General features: G+C 39.4%; 2 protein-coding genes across 7 annotated transcripts in view; one reads left to right on the top strand and one right to left on the bottom strand.

The window, feature by feature from the left end:
* Positions 1–2,474: 2,474 nt before the first annotated feature.
* On the bottom strand, positions 2,475–7,531 carry asrgl1 (asparaginase and isoaspartyl peptidase 1). Of its 2 annotated transcripts, none has more exons than XM_057341923.1 (7): positions 7,427–7,531; positions 6,684–6,877; positions 6,436–6,578; positions 6,137–6,291; positions 5,436–5,557; positions 4,697–4,807; positions 2,475–3,246 (listed from the first exon to the last, which is right to left on the bottom strand). In XM_057341923.1, the coding sequence occupies exons 2-7, from the start codon at positions 6,868–6,870 to the stop codon at positions 3,038–3,040; spliced, it is 927 nt and encodes a 308-aa protein (XP_057197906.1). In that variant the 5' UTR covers positions 6,871–6,877; positions 7,427–7,531; the 3' UTR covers positions 2,475–3,037. The 2 variants fall into 2 exon arrangements, with proteins under 2 accessions (XP_057197906.1, XP_057197907.1); XM_057341924.1 differs by having other exon boundaries at positions 3,088–3,246; positions 4,671–4,807.
* Positions 7,532–8,576: 1,045 nt separating this feature from the next.
* rims1b (regulating synaptic membrane exocytosis 1b) overlaps positions 8,577–18,257 on the top strand; it is a 76,044-nt gene continuing 66,363 nt past the window's right edge. For 3 of the 5 annotated variants that reach the window (XM_057342820.1, XM_057342817.1, XM_057342816.1), the window contains exons 1-2: positions 8,579–9,250; positions 11,062–11,136. In XM_057342820.1, the coding sequence (XP_057198803.1) occupies positions 9,084–9,250; positions 11,062–11,136 (242 nt within the window). In that variant the 5' untranslated portion in view covers positions 8,579–9,083. Of the gene's footprint in view, positions 9,251–11,061; positions 11,137–18,257 lie in introns of all 5 variants that reach the window. The other 2 variants (XM_057342815.1, XM_057342818.1) reach the window with 2 other exon arrangements.

Genomic DNA, 18,257 nt, shown 5'->3' with positions numbered 1-18,257 from the left:
ACATATATCAGACCTTGATAATAAATAAATCGCTCAAAAAACAATGTTTTTGTCATTTTTGTTTTCCCTATTTTTACATCTCCCAGTAAACCACGAATAAATCAGACAACATATGCTACTTTTGTTTTTGGTAAATAAAATAAATGCCTGTGAGAAAACAAGTTGAATGAATGAATGAACGAATGGCTATGGCAGCAGTGCGGCCGGAAAAAGTATTTCCCTACTTCCGGTCGCCGCCGCCATATTGTGAAAGAGGCGTATTGAAGATGTGAGGGAACAGTAATGAAATCTAGACTGAGGACGGCTTCCTTAATAAGTCAGGTGTAAGCAAAAAATAAAGCGTCTAAAAATGCGTTTTAACATATTTTCACTGTGCCATCTATATGGGTGTATGCCAACCAAACCAACTACAATACCAGCACATAGTGAGAGTACAATCTTCATAGTTAACAGACACAAAAACTCATAATTTTAGGAGGTAATAAAAACATGTTAACTAATGAAGTTATTTTATTGTTAGAGATAAATTAACTAATATAAAGTAACGTACTGTTGCACTGGTGTATTAGTGAGATATGAAGAAAATGTTGGCCCACACATTCCTGCATCTGTTCAAAGACAAAACGTTACAACCCACACCACAAAATCTGTATGTTTTGGAAATTTGACATGAAAGGCTTTTTTCCAAATAAACCCACCGGATTTTAGTATCACCACATGCCCATCAACAGAAATCTATACTTTCAAAACTTCTTTCAAAAAACGTTAACCATGTTTTAAGCTTATTCTGATTTAAAATGATTCAAATAAACTCAAATGCACAGTAGCTTACAGTTAAACCAGTTCGTTTATAATTGGGTCATTTCCTGAACACAGCTGTGCAGACTCGAATTGCCCTTTTTTAAAACAGTTTTGTTTTTGTTTTGTTTAAATAAATGAAAAGTTAGCAATATAAACACACACAACTGCATATGGACTGTCACTGACCACTTACCAAAGTTAAAAGTAAATGCGTGTGTTTCTGTGAAAAGTCCGTCCGTCGATCAAACTTGGTCTTCGCAGATGTCTGTGACTCTTTCATCAGCGCTGGCGGCGCACACATGCCGCAGTTTAACAAAGTTAACATTTAAACGTCCAGAAAGGATGCCATATTCACTTCGACTGATCCTCGTCCTGCTCCTTGACCTTTTAACGTGACAGTGTTTTCACGACAGTCTTTTTCGTGTGTTTTACACTTCTTCAAAACAAGTAGCCTACGTTGTATCGAGATCTACTACATGCGCGTCCTTTTTCGCGGCGACGGGACAAACTAGAAAGCGAGCGATATAACCGAAGCTGTACAAACAGCTGTCTACACACCTGAGATTAAAACGAAGCTTTTTAGGTCCTAAATGTCGTTTCTAAATTCCCGTTTAGATGCGGCTTTGGAGGCAATAATAAAGCTTTTCAAGATGACAATTTTGAGAATGGGGTTCTTGACTTCGTCGTCCGAGCAGCCCGTAAATCTGTCACCCACTCCGGACAATCTGTCACCTCTGACTTTTTCTATGCGGATTGCTGAGTGTCGCCCCGCCCCTTTTGTCATCGCTGTTTCTTGCTGACCAATGGGCGAGCGCAGCGCTCTCATCGATGATCGTGCCAGCGTTCGCATGCACCGCCTTTGACCCTTTGACCGCTGAGCTTTTCAATTTTCCTAGATTTTAGTTTGTCAAATTAGCTTTATGTAGACATGCTTAAGTTTAGAGCTTTATTTTCATATAAATTGTGTGGATATATGCATAGGTTTTTTTCAGAATTGTATACATTCATTATTCTGCACACACCTGCATTTTCTTAAATCTTTCTAGAAATTATTCTGTTTGTAGTTTGCTCTTTTTATAAATTAATATCTGTATGGAAAAAATAAAATCAAACCATGATAAATATAGTTTTATTAAATCTATAAAATAAAAAATCATTTGGTAAATTAAATGACAATGGACAGAGGTCAAATATTTCTGACGTGTCTCTGAGAGGACAAAAGTTTATGCTGTTTTGCATGCTCCCATCATGCTAAATATTTTGATCACAAACTGACCGCCAAGGGCAGAAAAACAGTTTTTTAGCATGTAGATCATTATAAAGACAATACCGTTGGAACTTGCAAGCTGGCTTATGTGTTGACACAATAAGCAGGAGCTTGTGTACTTAAACTGTCATGAGGGTCAGGGCATTTCCATGACAACACAACACTGATGTTATCAATATCTGGGCTGTCAACGTAAAATAGCTCAAGAACGACATTCACCCAAAAATATATATTTTCTGCAAATTTGAACCTTCTAACAGATATTTCTTGCTTTGATTGTGTCAACCATCACAATCGTTTTAAAATGTGTGATGATGTTAACATTTTACAACACTTAAAAGTGTTACGAGTTACAAAGTTTCTTCTGACACAGTTCCAAAAAAAATAGATAATTATGAAATGTGTCCTGATATCAAAATGATTTATTTAATAAACACAATAACATAGCAAGACAACAAACACAGTTCTCTTTAAGGATAAATATGGAAAGATACGCTGCACCACTTCAGGAATGATTCATGATTTCTGTTCTTTAAATCAGGTATGAAAGCAATTCAGTTCAGGTCTGGCAAGAAATTATTACAAAACAGTTGTTAAATAAATATTTTAGTAAATACGAAAATCGTATTTTCTAACTTTGATTACATTTTGTAGAGTTATGTGATTACAGAACACTCCCACTTACTGTACCTTACAAATTACCCGTTTACTAAAAAATATGATTTACCGCCATCTAGTGGAGAACAAGCAATGCTACAACTAAGGAGTGTCTAATTTACCTGTATTTTACGTTTTTAACATTGCACTTAATTCCTTAAAATCTGCTCCTCAAAAACTCACAATAAGGCATATGCAAATACAGATTTTCTTGTATGCATATTTAATTGTGTATTCCATATTGATTGTAGAAAAATATTGCGTTATTATGGTGTTTGAGGATGGATTTGTTCATTGTGTATTGTTCTGTTCTTATACACATATAGGCTCAATGAAGTCCTCCCCATGGTACAATCCATAGTGGAGTTGGTCCTGCTGAGCAGCTGCCCATACCATCTGTAAACTGCTGAATCGAGCTGCCCAGGTCCCTTTCAGATCTACCACTACCACCCCGCCCAGACCATTCACCCGCTCCTTCATATACTCAAGGGCCAAGTCACTTGCTTCCTGTGGGCTTTTACCTAGAGAACAGGAAAAAAACACTTAATTCAACCATAAAGGTGTGTGTAAAATAATTGTTAGCAAATTGCATAATGCATGATAATACAGAACGTTTCTGTAAACATTCCAGATAATCAAATTTCAGGAAGTGAAGTGCATAACAAGGAAGTTGATGATTTAAGAGCTGTGGATTGTATATACTTAATCACAGGTGAGGCACAATAAATCTTATCAACACCTTTTCCATATCAACATACACTTACATCTGCTGCTTGAGCACAACAAATGCCTCTGTCTTTCCACACACTCGAGACAAAAACATGCCCACACAGAAAAGAAACAAATTCAATGGATTTCACATACTGGCTACCATGACACCTGGGTTAAAGAGAAGCCATGTTGTATTCTTTTTTGGGTTACACAGGAATGTTCTTTGCCTTCTCAAAAGAACATTTCTGGGCTCAAAATGTTCAAACAGCAGAGACAGGTTAATCTTTACTTTATGAGCACTATGTTTTACATAATGCATTGTGTCAGTCTGACCAAACTTGTTTTAGTTAGTCCCATGAGGGGAGCAAATGTTCACCTAAACCAGACTTGAGGTCAAGCGTTTTAATGAGGTCCTCGATCTCCAGTTAATGTGTAGCTGCAGTAATTTAAGCCATTTATTCACAGACTAAAGTGCTGTCGGGCAAACATTGTCTTACAGCTAATCATAAACACAACAAACAATCTACAGGATTTATCTGTTGCTGCAATGTCACTGTTTAAAAATCACATTTTTATTACAAATGCACCTATTGTGACATATTAATTACCTGTGTGGCCAGTTAAACTATTTTGCTTCTATAAGACATATGATATCATTACTGTAATTTTCACCCCAAAAAACCCACAACAAACTAAAATGTGATCAGGACACAAAGCAAAGCTTTTGCTCATGATATTTTTTAATGACATATTATTAATATGCAATCTTTTAAATGGACTAGTTAGATTACATATTAAATACCTTCATTCTCCCGGATCTCTCGCAAACCCTCCTCCACCCCGTCTCCTCTCCATACCTCTACAGCTCAGCACCGGGGGATAGCCCGGATCAGGGCTCACTCCGGGCCCGGGACCCTTTCCCCGTTCAAGGGGCGGGCGTTCCGAGCTCGGTAGTATTTGGAGAGCTCGGAACCCTCACCCCGGGACAGCTCGCCAAATACGCATACTATCCGTCCCACCTTAATTATCTGTGAGGCGAACTCGTGAACTACAATTTAAAAGCTTCTTTCCAATTATAAAAAGTCTCATGCTCACAATCCAGACATCCTCCAAGCTCATTTTTAATACAGTTGATTGCTACCCATTCTGTGACACATGACTTGGCCAATGAGCTACTCTAACTTGCCAAGATATAAAAAGAAGAGAACTCAGTGGTTGTAGGGTTAGGACGCACAGACTTGTGCTGTTCTTGTAACATGCCTTGCTCCATGTGGAAGAGAATGAGTCTAGACAGAGTGACCTTCATGATGGCCTCCCCATGGCCTGTGGTTGAGACAGCCCCAATCAGGTTATCTGCATAACCCCCACACCCTGAGAAACAGAAACAGAGAAACAGACCCTGAGAGACATCTTTCCTATACACGTACACACTGCAGAATTTTATCAGCAACAAACCTGTTGCTCCAGAAAAACCTGCACCTGTTGGAAGCAAAAAGTGATGTGTGTACAAGAATAAAGCAGCTCTAATAACATTACTATTATGTTCCAACAGCAAAAAATATAGCTTTTATATACTGAACTTAATACATACATACTTGAGTTCAACACTTTAATATATTTATTAAATTGAGTAACATCAATGGTTAACAATAGGTCCTATTAGTAGCTTTTTTGTGTTTTACTCACTTAATACCAGCAAACTCTGTTCGCCCTGTTCTATTTTTATCATTAACTACTTTGTGTATGTGATTCCCACAGGTTAAAGTGTGTCCCGAGAGAATGTGTATGTGGAGAGTGATGCAGTTGTGTGCTGTACTGGGGATTAGATCTGTGGTTTGAATATTAACTCAGCAGGCAACAAGCTCTCACGAGCAGCTGAACATTACACACATTCTTTCTTGTCCAAAGGTCCAAGTTCAAAGTCTGTCACATCAACTGCTGAAGTGTATTAGTAAAATAAAAGACCCTTCAGACACACTACAAAGAATTACGAACTTACCAACAGACGGTGTGTCTCCTACACGACCTTCCATTTGATTTATCAGTCCACCAGTGGATGTGGCACAGGCAGTATTTCCCTCTTTGTCCACGGCCACTGCACCCACTGTTCCCATCTTGCCTCTGAAAAAAACACATGCAAACAAATTCACAAACGTAATTGTAAAAAATGTAATTAAATTACATTACGGGCTCTACAACAATGCAACAACATGAGGGTAAGTAAATTAATTTTGGAATTTTCATTTTGTTTATATTTACATTTTTGCATTTGGCAGACGCTTTTAGCCTAAGCAACATGTAGTGCAAACACACAAACTTTTGTTACAGGAACATTTGCGTATTCTTTTTATCCATGACATTTTGATGGTTGAATATCCTATGCTAAAGTTAAAGGAATAGTTCACTTTCAAAATGAAAATTCTGTCATCATTTACTCACCCTGTCCTCATTTTAAACCTGTGTGATTTTCTTTCTTCTTCAAAACACAAAAGAAGATATTTTGAAAAATGTTGAAATGACTAGAGGGTGAGTAAATAACGACAGATTTTTACATTTTGTAGGTGAACTATTCCTTTAAACACTAATGAAATGTTCCCACGTCTTACATAATGTATTATTAACTATATGAAATGCCCAAAACAATATCTGCAGCACTTTGTTAAAAGTTTTCATTACAGCTTCATTACATAAAAGCTTTACATTTGGCATTCCACAGGGTTGGCATCTGGCTGCAGGTTCTTCTTCCAGCGCATTCTGGCATAGTCTGTGATGAGTGACTCTTCAGGCACTTCCGGTACACCCATGGCTCTAGCAAACTTAGAAGCTCCTTCAGCTGTCAGGCACAAGTGATTGGTCTCCAGAGAAAAGACAGACGTCATCAGATCAAGTATTTGTCCCATTGTCCCATATTTGTCTGATTTTTTATCTTACAAGCGTAACTGTTTTGCATTTGAGAAGTCATAATTAGTCATAAGTAATAATTCTTATTACAATAATACCTTCTCCATGACAAGCCTGGCCAGTTGCACTGGGTTAGCCACCCTCCTGACTGCTGACACAGAACCACTGGCTAGAGTTCTCCCATCCATCACAAGAGCATCCATCTCCACCTCCCCCTTCACATTTAGGTCTGACCCTCGACCTGTGTTGTATAGACAAAGAATGACAGGTTGCATGTAATGAATTATAACATTTTATTTTATATATAATGAAGTAAGATATTATGTTAAATATAATAAAAGTGTACCTGCATTATACACTGGATTATTCTCCAGCAGGGTCACGGTTTCTACCACAGCATCCATGGCACTACCACCCGCCTGGAGGATGGCATACCCAGCTCTAACCGCATCCCTCACCCCGACAGAGGAGAGATCAGCCCTGTCCTTAGGAACATGACCAGCGCCTCCATGCACTACTATCACAGGCAGCATATCTGACCTGTCAATTCAGCGTTGAGACACCATTCAAGGATAGGATTTTAGACAGTGTGGTGAAGTTAGTTCAAGCATTCAGTATAATGTTTGTTAAAATTCTAGCAAAGTCTTTTATGGTTGACTTGACATATTCACGTCAAACTGACCGTCTTGCGTTAAGAGATTTTTTTAAAGTGGTGTAATAATCTAATAAATGGATTGATGATGCGGGATTAAAATTGTCTTCAGAAATGTAATCTATGTGCTATGCAAAGGATAGGTTCTGTAAAAATGTGTCGTGTAGTTGTTTGTATTCTTGATGTGAAATAGGTGCCAAACATTAAACACACTCAATTTCAGTTACAATCTGAACGTTTATACTACAGTTCCAGCGTCTAAACGATGCCATTGTCACAGCTGAACTGACAACAAATCGTGAAACAAACCGATGCGGAACTGTTAAAATGTAACAATTTATAATTTCGTGCAAGGTTTATAATAAACGTCTATATCACGTCTAAAGATGCGTTTGCTTTTAAAATGAAAATGCATTAGTGAACAAAATTTTCCTCACCGGATTAACGATAGAATATCACATCAACAAATAAAGCGCAAAGTAGCATGTCCTTATGTGATGTTGTATCACAAAAACGAGATTTGCGGCGCCGCAAGATCCTACTGGTGGATGACATCAAAGTACCGCGAGAGCGATTCGAAAAATTACAAAAAGTTTGGTTTCGAAACGCTCTCGCGGTACTTTGATGTCATCCGTCTGTCGGATCTTCAATTCGAACAAGCCTATCATCATGGACCCATATAGGCCTACGTAATTTCAACCGCAAGCCAAAATAAAAGTCGTCTCGTCAGACGAATGATGTGGTTGTTGCCACTAGAATTTATTGGGCTGGAAGTAGGCCTAATGAAAGAACGAATGTATACAATAATTAACGTTTTATATGTCAACACAGATTAAATGCTATTTTAAATTTAGTCAAAGACAAGATATTTTTAATGCATAACGTTAGTTCACTTTTCTCATGAAACATGTTTTGACGACATGCTAAGAACTCATTTTCCATGTTATGTTACATATGCATCTTTGTTTGAGTTATCAAAAAATTACAGGCGCTGTAAATTGATCCTAAAATCACAGTTTGCTGTGTTTAAGCGCCTGATTTATTTCTTATCCGCTACATGCCTTGGGATATTTATGTAAATTCAAGTAGAGTGGCACGTTTTGTAACAAGTTTAGTTTCAAGTTTTTGATGTACATGATCATTCCTTAATCAAACTAGTTTGAACAACATTCCTTTCACATGTTTAACCACCCTTACGAAAATTAACCATGGTTTTTTTTGTGGTACAAGTGTTTTTTTTTGGTACATTGATTACTTAGGGCAAAGCCATGGTTTTACTACAGTAACCATCGTTTACTATGGTTTTTACAAAAAACATGGTTTTCGTTATTTTGTGATAACCATTGTTTTACTACAGTAACCATGTTTTTTGTTTTTGTTTTAACTGTAGTATAACCATTTAATTTTCGTAAGGGCATGTTGTGTCATGAATTAACACGATTCTTGTAACCTACTGTAGTTTAAATATACTGCCCTCATCCACGGGCTTTGGAATCTAAAAGCGTCAGCTGCAGGTATGGCACGCGCGTCACCAACTCTCTGTGATTGGAGAGAGAAAATAGGATGCTCTGTGCTCGTACACCAAGCCCCCATTCTCAAATGAGAGTGCGCGTCTCCGTCTAGAGGAAGCGTGCGCGCGCTTGAGGGGCTGCGGTCCCATTGACTATTCCGTCTCCCTGACACCGGCAGCATCAGCACCAGCACCAGCACCGCGGACTCGGTAAACACAGCGCCGCACGGACTCCGCCTTTGCTCCCATCATCCCGCCAAGAGTCCAAGCTCCGAGGCAGCTTCATCTCTCGCCGGAGAACAAAGGCAGGACCCTCGTCGATTTATATATCCTTCGGATCAGATATGGACTACCCTTAACTGGAACTGGAGGGGAGAGGCAGGCGGGCGGGCGGGGGGTGGGGGGGAGACAGAGAGGAGAAAAAGCCGTATAGGAAGAGAAGCACAACCGTGGGTGCCCGCAACGATGAAAGGTTCGCCACGCTTGCGAGAACCGCAGATAAGCCATCGGACTATGTCCTGAATAGCGGTTTACATAGCTGGGATTGTGTACCGATCATACGAGCCGCCAAGCAGGGGTAAAATATGTCCGCCTCGGTGGGGCCCCGCGGCGGCCCTCGCCCACCCACCAAGCAAAGCTCAATTTCCGAGCTCCCGGACCTCAGTCACCTTACCGAGGAGGAGAGGGAAATTATCATGGCTGTGATGGTTCGGCAAAAGGAAGAAGAGGCGAAGGATGAGGCCATGTTAAAGTAAGGCATCATTCTTTATTGGGATACTCATTCAAGCCAGTGGTAGGCTAGCCGTGTGGCTTAATGAAGACTGTAGGAAAACAGGTTGTGCTTGTTTTCGTAGGTATTTTGACATACCCTACTAATAAAGCTAGCAGGCTGTACACTTGCACCTGAGCCCCTGTATGTGTGTGTGTGTGTGTGTGGGGGGGGGGGGATGTGTATGTAAGTTTGGGTATGTACATTATAGCATTTCTATCTGTACGGTATCTCCCATTTCTCTTCTTATGAAGATCGTGGTACTGTCACGGATGAGCACCGCTTAATACTGTATATCAAAGATGTACGTTAGACCGTTAGACTTCTGCGATATAAAACTATAATAACTTAAGCCGTAAAGTCCTGCTCATTGCTGCGTGGAGAGATACATTGCCAGGTGACCGGTCACAGGTGTAACGCTGTTAAAGGGAGAGAGGGGCGTGTCGACACGCGAGAACTAACCAGCATCCCACGATTGCTACAGAATGAACTTGCTTCGCAGTGTTAGTTCTATTTAGCAGTCACGTTTTGAATGACGTTTTGTCACGCCACGTGTTGACACGTTTTAGGTTATTCGATTGATCGTGCTATTAAACCAGGTTATTGGATGCTGTGTAGCATACGGCTCACGGTATATGTCGGGATTCTCGCCTGGTCACGACAATATTTCCATGCCTCGATCGTCATCGTTACCGTCAGCATCCTTAACCCGTTCAATGAAAGTTGCTTCGATAGTAGTGTTAACGTCACCCACAGAAGCTTGTGTAAAAGCATCGCTCATGGACATGATGTTTTCTCTCGATCATTTGTCTTTCCGCCCTAAATCCATCTTGATCGTTTATTACACCGTCGACTTTACACTGCACACTGATTCGACTGGGTTTTCTCTTCACGATCTTTCAAACGTTCAGGGATTTCTTAGCAAACGGAGGTTATTTTTAATGTCCAGCTGTGGTTTATCAATGCCGTTTCTGGATCTTGAGTGTGAAGATTGGTTCTGGGCTTCCTGTCCACCTGCCATTAAATGACATCATTGCTCAGATTACATTAGTTATGATCCACCTTGAGATTTGAAATCAGATTTAAGTGCTTAAATTGGTTCACTCAGCATCTACAATCAATAACTTAACCACTTGTTTTCCCATAGTGCACATATGAATTAGAGTGCATTTATTTAATTTCTATTTTAGTCTTTGTGTTTACATATTTGCATTAAGTATGTTCAGAGATAGGATTGATCAAATGATCACTGAAGATATTATTGTGTGTTTCTTAAAGGCCATACAGGTCACCATAAAATAATTCTCAATATGGAAAAAGCAGGTGCACATGTGGACAACCTCTCACTTTCATTTGTTCTTGTCTGACGTTAGCTTTGGTGAACATTTGCTCTCTATAACAGAACCTCTGTCCTGCAGTCAAAGCTAGAGGTCAGACGATAATATGTCTACTATATAATAATGGGTGTGCTAGTTTAATATGCTTAAGAGTTGTTTACAAAAAAAAGATGTTATGATGTTATGAAAACAAGATAGAAGTTAACCCCTATAACTTGCACAGGACCCAGGATGGAAAATTGTTTTTAATCGTGTCTTTGTTTTACTTTATTATTCAATCAACTATCACAAACTATGCATCATTGAAAAGCTGAAACATTTGACATTTATGTTCTGAATTAGTTTTTGTAATCAATAGAATGTTCTAACATGTGGCGCTTATATAAGAGGTTAATAAGTTACGCTTTATTTCAGAAAGAATCACTGTCTAACTAGGGTCTTTTGCTTGTTTTGCAGAGAGGAGATGCCCATACAAGCTAAAACTGTAAACTTGGTTGGGAACAAGAAACCGCCTCAGCAGAATGACATCAGGTAAAAAACTCAAGTTTACCTGCAGAAGTTAAAAACTCCCTTGTGGTCTAATGTAAATAATTGATGAACATCATAAAGCTGGTGCTTGTATTCCTCAGTCTTATTTCTGTTTATGTATGTAATAGGTTGCTTATTGATTTCTTTAGCACATGTGTATTAGTTATCCTATGTTCTGTTCAGGCTGTTTTAAATGTTACTATAAGACTGTGGTCTTGACAATGTGCCTCAAAATGAAGGAGTTACACATGATATTGAAAGAGAGAAAGGTCAAGCTTTACCTCAAGGAGGTGCTCTATGCTGTAGGGTTTGTCATGAATCAAGATGGATAGACCTGTTTGAAAATGAGGGTGGTGAGCATCGTTGTGTCGTGAATGCTGTCAGCTGTAGTGACCTTGTTGTGTAACCGTGTTATGAATGAAAACCTTTTTCTCAGCCACATTATTATTTTCCTGAATAAACAAATACTGGTACCTGGTACTGATACTGTGATGCTGCTTTAAAGTGTTGCTGACTGACATATTTATGCACGCTAGTATTTCCTTGTTTGGGATAACTGTGGTATACAGTATAAAAAGAGAATTGAGAATATCTCTCACTCTTTGGTATCTGGAGGGGTCAGAGGATCTGAAAGGCTTAGGATTAGGGGGCAAGTTGGCCAAAGCACATCTGTTCTCTGTGGAATCCCTGGATGTGGTCATTTGTGATGTCATCATACATTTCTTGTCCCAATCAGTCTGAGGCAAAATGCATTTGTGTTTATTATAAAAACGGAGAAAGAACGATCTGGATTACTGTTGTACCACAAAGCAAACACATACAGGTTTTCCTGGTTAAATTTACTTGATCAACTGCCAGACTTCTGGCCTAGAAAGGTTGTTCACGATCGAGGATGGGATTTAGTACATTGAGTGAATCTGAGTCAGGTCTATTCTTCAAAAGATCAAAGAAAGAGTTGCTCTTATTGTGACGTTCTCTTGAGTCCCACTCCTCCTCCAGCCTGTACTTCTGTCTTAAACAGACGAATTGACAAAATCCCTTAAAATAAGAAGAGGAACGTAATAATAGATACATAAATAAATGCAAAGGCATATCACACAGTAGTGCCTTTCAATAGCACCCTAGTCCATACATTAGCACCCACCGGAGAAAAAGCTTTCCGAATCCATTTGCTTTCACCCACCAGCAGATCTCAGAAGGATGAGCGTGAGCTCATGGGTTGGCATGTGCTAAAGTCATGCTCCTAATGCTCAATCTCGCACTCAATTACTCTCCCAGTTGTTCAGTCTATCCCTTTAACTATCCCTTTAAGACCTATCTAATTTCATTACATTGTAAATTATTACTTATTATTTAGGTTCATTCATACTGCTTCCGCAAAAACTCAATCTGAGATTATCTGAGGTATAAACAGAGCAAGAAGGACACTGGAATAGAAATTAACTGAGGCCTAATATGGCATGAATGAAGATTACGTGAATAAAAATGAGTGCATTGAAACAAATGTTGTTTGGACATTTTAATTAAATGTATGAACAGGCCCACACGAACATGTCAGCATATCCCGTTTAGAGATGCACGCTCCTCTGAGGTGTGTGTGTGAACGCTGTTTCTTCACAACAAGGAGAGTGGGGAGTCCATCTGTTCCTCCAGTTGGTTAGCTGTGTTAGGACACACACACATTTCCTCGTCAACTCACAAAAATATGCACTCAAGCCGACAGGGACCCCTCACCATGCACTGCAATAATATACCCATCCTTGCGCCGTGATATCAGCGACCCGGGGTGAACCGCAGGCTGGTTTAAGTGTTTTGGTGTATAATGGCTCTGCTAGGGAAGTATGACATTTTAACACAGAAACACACAGTGAAGTAAAGGGAATTACAGCCAGCATCTGTCATCGCATCGCTTGGGAGGATGTTGGGAGCTGTTTACACATAAACACACACACACACACACACACACACACACACACACACACACACACACACACACACACACACAGGGCAGCAGGACTTTCCCATAGCATGGCACAGGGTCCGCGGGCACTCTTTTATAACTAACATTATGTCCTAACCAGGTGTGATACAACCAGGTTCCATTCATAGTCATTTATCTGTCCACACTGAACATGAGTATGCGTATACGCTTTGAGATGTGTAGGGTACCCAGTGGGATGCAATATAAACAGAACCAAGCGGTAAAGAAAATGTCTTGTCACTGATACAGTCTTAGTTGGTTAGGATTAAAACTTTAATTTACATGTAAGCTTTTAGTCTGTGTTGCTTCATTGCATCATGCCAGTTTAGACCTGTGTTGGGTTATGTGATACCAGCAAAACCTTTCCTTAGATACTTAGCGCTGCACATGGCATTAGTTGGGTGAGACTGGCACAACTAATCCAACTGGAGGTGTGACAGGCAAAATCAGCATTATGAGTCATTGTTTTGCGCATCTGTCTTAAGGAAGCCACACAGTGGATTTAAGTTGGTGGTTTCCAGATCAACAGCATGTCATGATCATTACCGTCAACCCTCCTGTGGGAATTTCTTCTGAGGATAAGCAAATTCGTAGCGTGTGCAGGCATGCTGGGACACTTACTGTGCCCAACACCTCCACTTTTCTTTTAGTAATTTGTCAAATGTTGTCAGTGACAAAAAAAAGTGTAAAAAGTGAGCTGGTAAGAGCGAAGATGGGGTCGGATCCAACAGTACAATCCCAGAATGCATAGCAATTCAAGTTCAGTGAAAATTTTAATTCAAGCTGGGGAACATACAGCCTATGTCTCAATCAGCTCCCTTGTTCAGTAGTCAAGGCACTGACCAGGGAGTCTCATTCTCTGCTGGATTTTGTCTCATTCTCAAAATCCAGCAGTGCACTGAAACGATCGTTCCCTAAAAATTTCCACAATGCACTGCTAAGACCAGAGAGCATCGATGCTCCCTATGTTCCCTTACCGGAAATCACGTGACAAGTTTTGAAGACGTTTAACCAAAATCGCAGGAGCCAACTCGATTAACTTTAATTTAACGCGATATAACTTTTGAAAAGACAAATGCCTATTTTATGATATGTATAAACAAACGTTGCTAGACAGGCAGGCAACACAACAGTTAAATTTAATAATCGGCCAAATTTGTGCACTGATATTTAACAGAATAATGAAAGTGTTTCTCATACAGTATGTACTTCAACCAGTATTTAAAAAAATAAAGTCAGAGAGATGTCGGTTTTGCATGTTGTTGATTAATACCAGCTGTGAAGTATCACAACGTGCTTAAGCAGTCATGTCACAGGAAAATAAGTGAACGGTGTCCCAATGAGAGGGAGCCAGGGTCCTTAACAGTGCCCGGACCCGTGTACACGATATACTGATTCACGATCTCGGGAGCTGATCGAGACACAGGGACAGTAATAATAAGAAATGTTAAGTATAATAATTATTATTATTTTGAACTATATTATTATAATTGTTATTTTGTATATTTTACTTGTATCTGATCTGTTTTCCTTTTATATTTTAGGTTTGGCAAGCAACAAATAGTAAAAGTATTAAGAAAAATGTCAGGATAGGTGGAAGAACCCAAGTGCAGGCAGCAGTTAAGGGGTTAATGAAATAATATTTATTTAAACGCAAAACAAAGACCCACGAGGGGGTAAAATAACAAGAACAAAGGGATTAATAATCAGAGAACGTAGACTAACTAAAACTGGACTAAACAACACTTGACAAACACTTACACTAGACTCGACTGGGATAAACTCTCGTGCAGGAACTAGACGTAATGTCATCCACAACAAGGAACGAAATGAACTCGCACAGGATAGAAGACACAAGGGCATTATATAAGGGCATTATATAAGGGAACTAACAAAGGAAAATTAAGAAGGGACAGGTGTCGGGGATGAAACACTGATGGAAAGCTAAACGAGAGAATGAGAGGGGCGGGGCCAAAGACGAGACCGGAGAGACCGCACATTATGTCATAACAGACAATAATGTGCTTCTCTCCACACTAAACAAGAGGTTCTGCCATGATCCTGCCACAAGACCAAGAAAGACATGACATGAAGCAGAATCATGAGTCAAAATCTGTAACTGTAACAAAGTAGCTGAATATAATGATCATTTTAAACTATTTTCATTGTAGGCTTACCAAGCAGTACAGCTGCTTGAGCATTCTGGTTGTTGTTTACCTTTGATCTTAAAGTGACAGTTCACCCAAAAATAAAAATTCTGTCATCATTTACTCACCCTCGAGTTGTTACACAAATCTGTATAAATGTCTTTGTTCTGATGAACACAAAGAAAGATATTTGGACGAATGCTTATAAACAAACAGTTCTAGGGCACTATTGGCCATAGTAGGAAAAACGGCAATGGTAGTCAAAAGTTCCCCAGAATTGTTTGCTTTCCTATATTCTTTAAAATATCATCTTTTGTGTTCAACAGAACAAATTTACAAAGACATTTTTCCAACTATGGTAGTCAATGGTGGCCAAGAACTGTTTGGTTACAAGCATTCTTCCAAATATCTTTCTCTGTGTTCATCAGAACAAAGAAATTTATACAGATTTGGAACAACTTGAGGGTGAGTAAAAGATGACAGAATTTTCATTTTTGGGTGATCTGTCCCTTTAACTTCAAATGTATCTGCTTATTTGGATTTTTGTCTCTGAATATTTACTGTAGTGTACACAGATAAAGTGTACATTATTTTATTAATTTTATTGCATCTCATAAGCTTTGTGGCGAGCCGTCAGCCTTCAGTATGTCCTCTCATAACTGTCGTCTTTTTCTGTCTGTTGTATGGTTTTAATTAGCTAACTCTTCACTTAGTCAGTCAGACAGACAGACAGTCACGCAGTGAAGTGTGGCCTCAACACCTGGAGCTTCAGATACACAGCATTCCCGTGGAGAAATGTGTTTCTCGGGATCTTGTGTAGTCACTGTTCTCTCTCTTTTTTCCACAGCAGAGTGTCACTTTCCTCAGGCATCATCAGTTTTACTCCTGAGCTGGACAAAAAGCTATGGCTCTGTGTTCATTTTGCACCAATGATTTTTTTAATCGCCCAGAGAGGAGATGCGTGTATATGCATCCATTTATGGAGAACAGCACATAATGCGTGGCCTTATAGTAGTAAGTAACGTAATTGGTGTGTGAGGTGATCTGATTTTTAGTCCTACGGCCATTAAGTTTCAGAGGGATTTATGATCACCATTATGTCTTGGATGAACAGAGAGATTTTCAGCTCTCTGTTTGCCTATTTATAGACGTGTTTTGTCTTAATGACATGGCTGCCATGCGTGTGGATAGGCATATGGTGGTTTTTCCATTTTTTTTTCTCTTTGCTTATTTTTGCTCGGCCTCATGGGACGACTCCATCTGAGAGTGGATTCTGTCAGAGATTTGCAGGCAGTCTAAGCTGCTCTGCTATTGAAAAGTGTCCATTCCAGCCTTCACACATTACTCGTGCGCTACTGCCCATACACTTAGAGCAGGGTTTTTCCTGCATAGAGAAATTGGAGGCGGCCGCCTCCGTCAAATGTTGTGCCGCCTCAGGCTCTCGCCAAAATTATGTTGTAAAAGAAATGCTGCGTGCATTTAACAGACTGTCATTTGTAACTGCAGTTGCGACATTACGCCACAGTGGAGGCGCTGTTTCGTTATCAGCACACTGAGGCGCTAAAAAGAGTTGCAGAACAAGAGCCAGCCTGTGTTTAACGGCTGTTTGTTTTGCATCCAACTGCGTTTAATTTCTTGAAATTTATTAAATTAACATGACGTACATCATTGTAATGTTTTTAGCTGTGCAGTTGGATCGTTGGATCATTGAATCATCGTATACTGTATGCAGCGAGTTCGCCAGTATGAACGCACATTGCGTTCAGAACGACTCTCACACGAATTACTCATTTGAACCGATTCATTTAAACTATTGAACTTTTCAGTCACTAGCGAATATAAGAGATCCTTGAATCATTTCAAGTGAACCACAGAGAATGCAAGATGTGAATGAGCTTTGCTCATTTAGAAAGACTGGTTAATTCAGTTGGCTATTGTGGGCTGAAAAGTTAGTTGTCAAACTCAAAGTCACTTTGGTTAAGCCACTTAAAGGTACGGTAGGCTTACGTGTGTGTGTACAAGATCAGGATGGCACCACCTCCGCCTCCTTTTGAGCCAGGAAAAACCCTGACTTAGAGGGACCAAGGTTGTAAGAGGAAATATTAAAGTGATACACACAGACCTTATTTAGGGATTGACTATCCTTTTAAATGTGTTAAATAAGACTGAGTGGAATTGTCATGATCATTAAACTTTTTTTAAGTTAAAGCATCCTTGGAACAAAACAAGACAGAACTGCATGCCCTCATAGAATGCCGACAATAAGAGACTTAATAATATTACAAAAATTATATATTATACATATTATAGACAGTACATATATTATATGTATATATATACGCTCTGAAAACGAACAACGTCTTGTGGTGCCATCCCAAAAAGGTAAAAAATCTCTCTTGTGTACCTTCTCGGGATCGGTTCCACTGCCCGCTGCTACAAGATCAGCAGATTCTGTAGCCATCTTTAAGAACCGTCTGAAAACACATCTCTTCCATCAACACCTGACTGATCAGTTCTGACTTCTATCTCTTTTCTACTCTTTCAAAAAAAAAAAAAAACGTAGCTCTGTATACTGTGATGGGCTATATGAGACCAGTTTTCTTTTATTGCACTTATGCTTTTTGTTGTCCTTATGTTGTTCCAATTGCTTCCATTGTTTCCCTCATCTGTAAGTCGCTTTGGATAAAAGCATCTGCTAAATGACTAAATGTAAATGTAAATATATAATATATATAGCATATATAATAAATATACATTGCTTACAGATATAAAGTAGCTAATTCTCTTAAATTTTAGAATGCATTTGTCTTTGCATCTGCATTTGATTGTCAGAGCATCCAGCAGTGGAACATCCGTGACGTCCCTCTCATATCTTCCTTCCTGTGTCTCTCAGCACTAGCAGGAGAAAATGTCATTAGCGAGGCCCGAAGGCTCCTCCTGCCCGCTCACAGACTCTCTTCTTTGTAATGTCCTCTTCCTGCTCCACAGCGTTAGAG

This window comes from Triplophysa rosa, linkage group LG9, assembly GCF_024868665.1.
Source record: "Triplophysa rosa linkage group LG9, Trosa_1v2, whole genome shotgun sequence".
NCBI lineage: Eukaryota > Metazoa > Chordata > Actinopteri > Cypriniformes > Nemacheilidae > Triplophysa > Triplophysa rosa.
The sequence above is the reverse complement of the archived record's forward strand: the minus strand, read 5'-3'. Positions and strand labels throughout refer to the sequence as shown.

What these genes read in the sequence shown, in the direction of transcription:
- asrgl1 (XM_057341923.1), bottom strand. Translation starts at nt 6,870, where the DNA reads ATGCTGCCTGTGATAGTAGTGCATGGAGGCGCTGGTCATGTTCCTAAG. An exon ending in TAATCCAGTGTATAATGCAG is followed by an intron (nt 6,579 to 6,683) that starts GTACACTTTTAT and finishes TATACAACACAG; the next exon opens with GTCGAGGGTCAGACCTAAAT. An exon ending in CCAGGCTTGTCATGGAGAAG is followed by an intron (nt 6,292 to 6,435) that starts GTATTATTGTAA and finishes TTTTCTCTGGAG; the next exon opens with ACCAATCACTTGTGCCTGAC.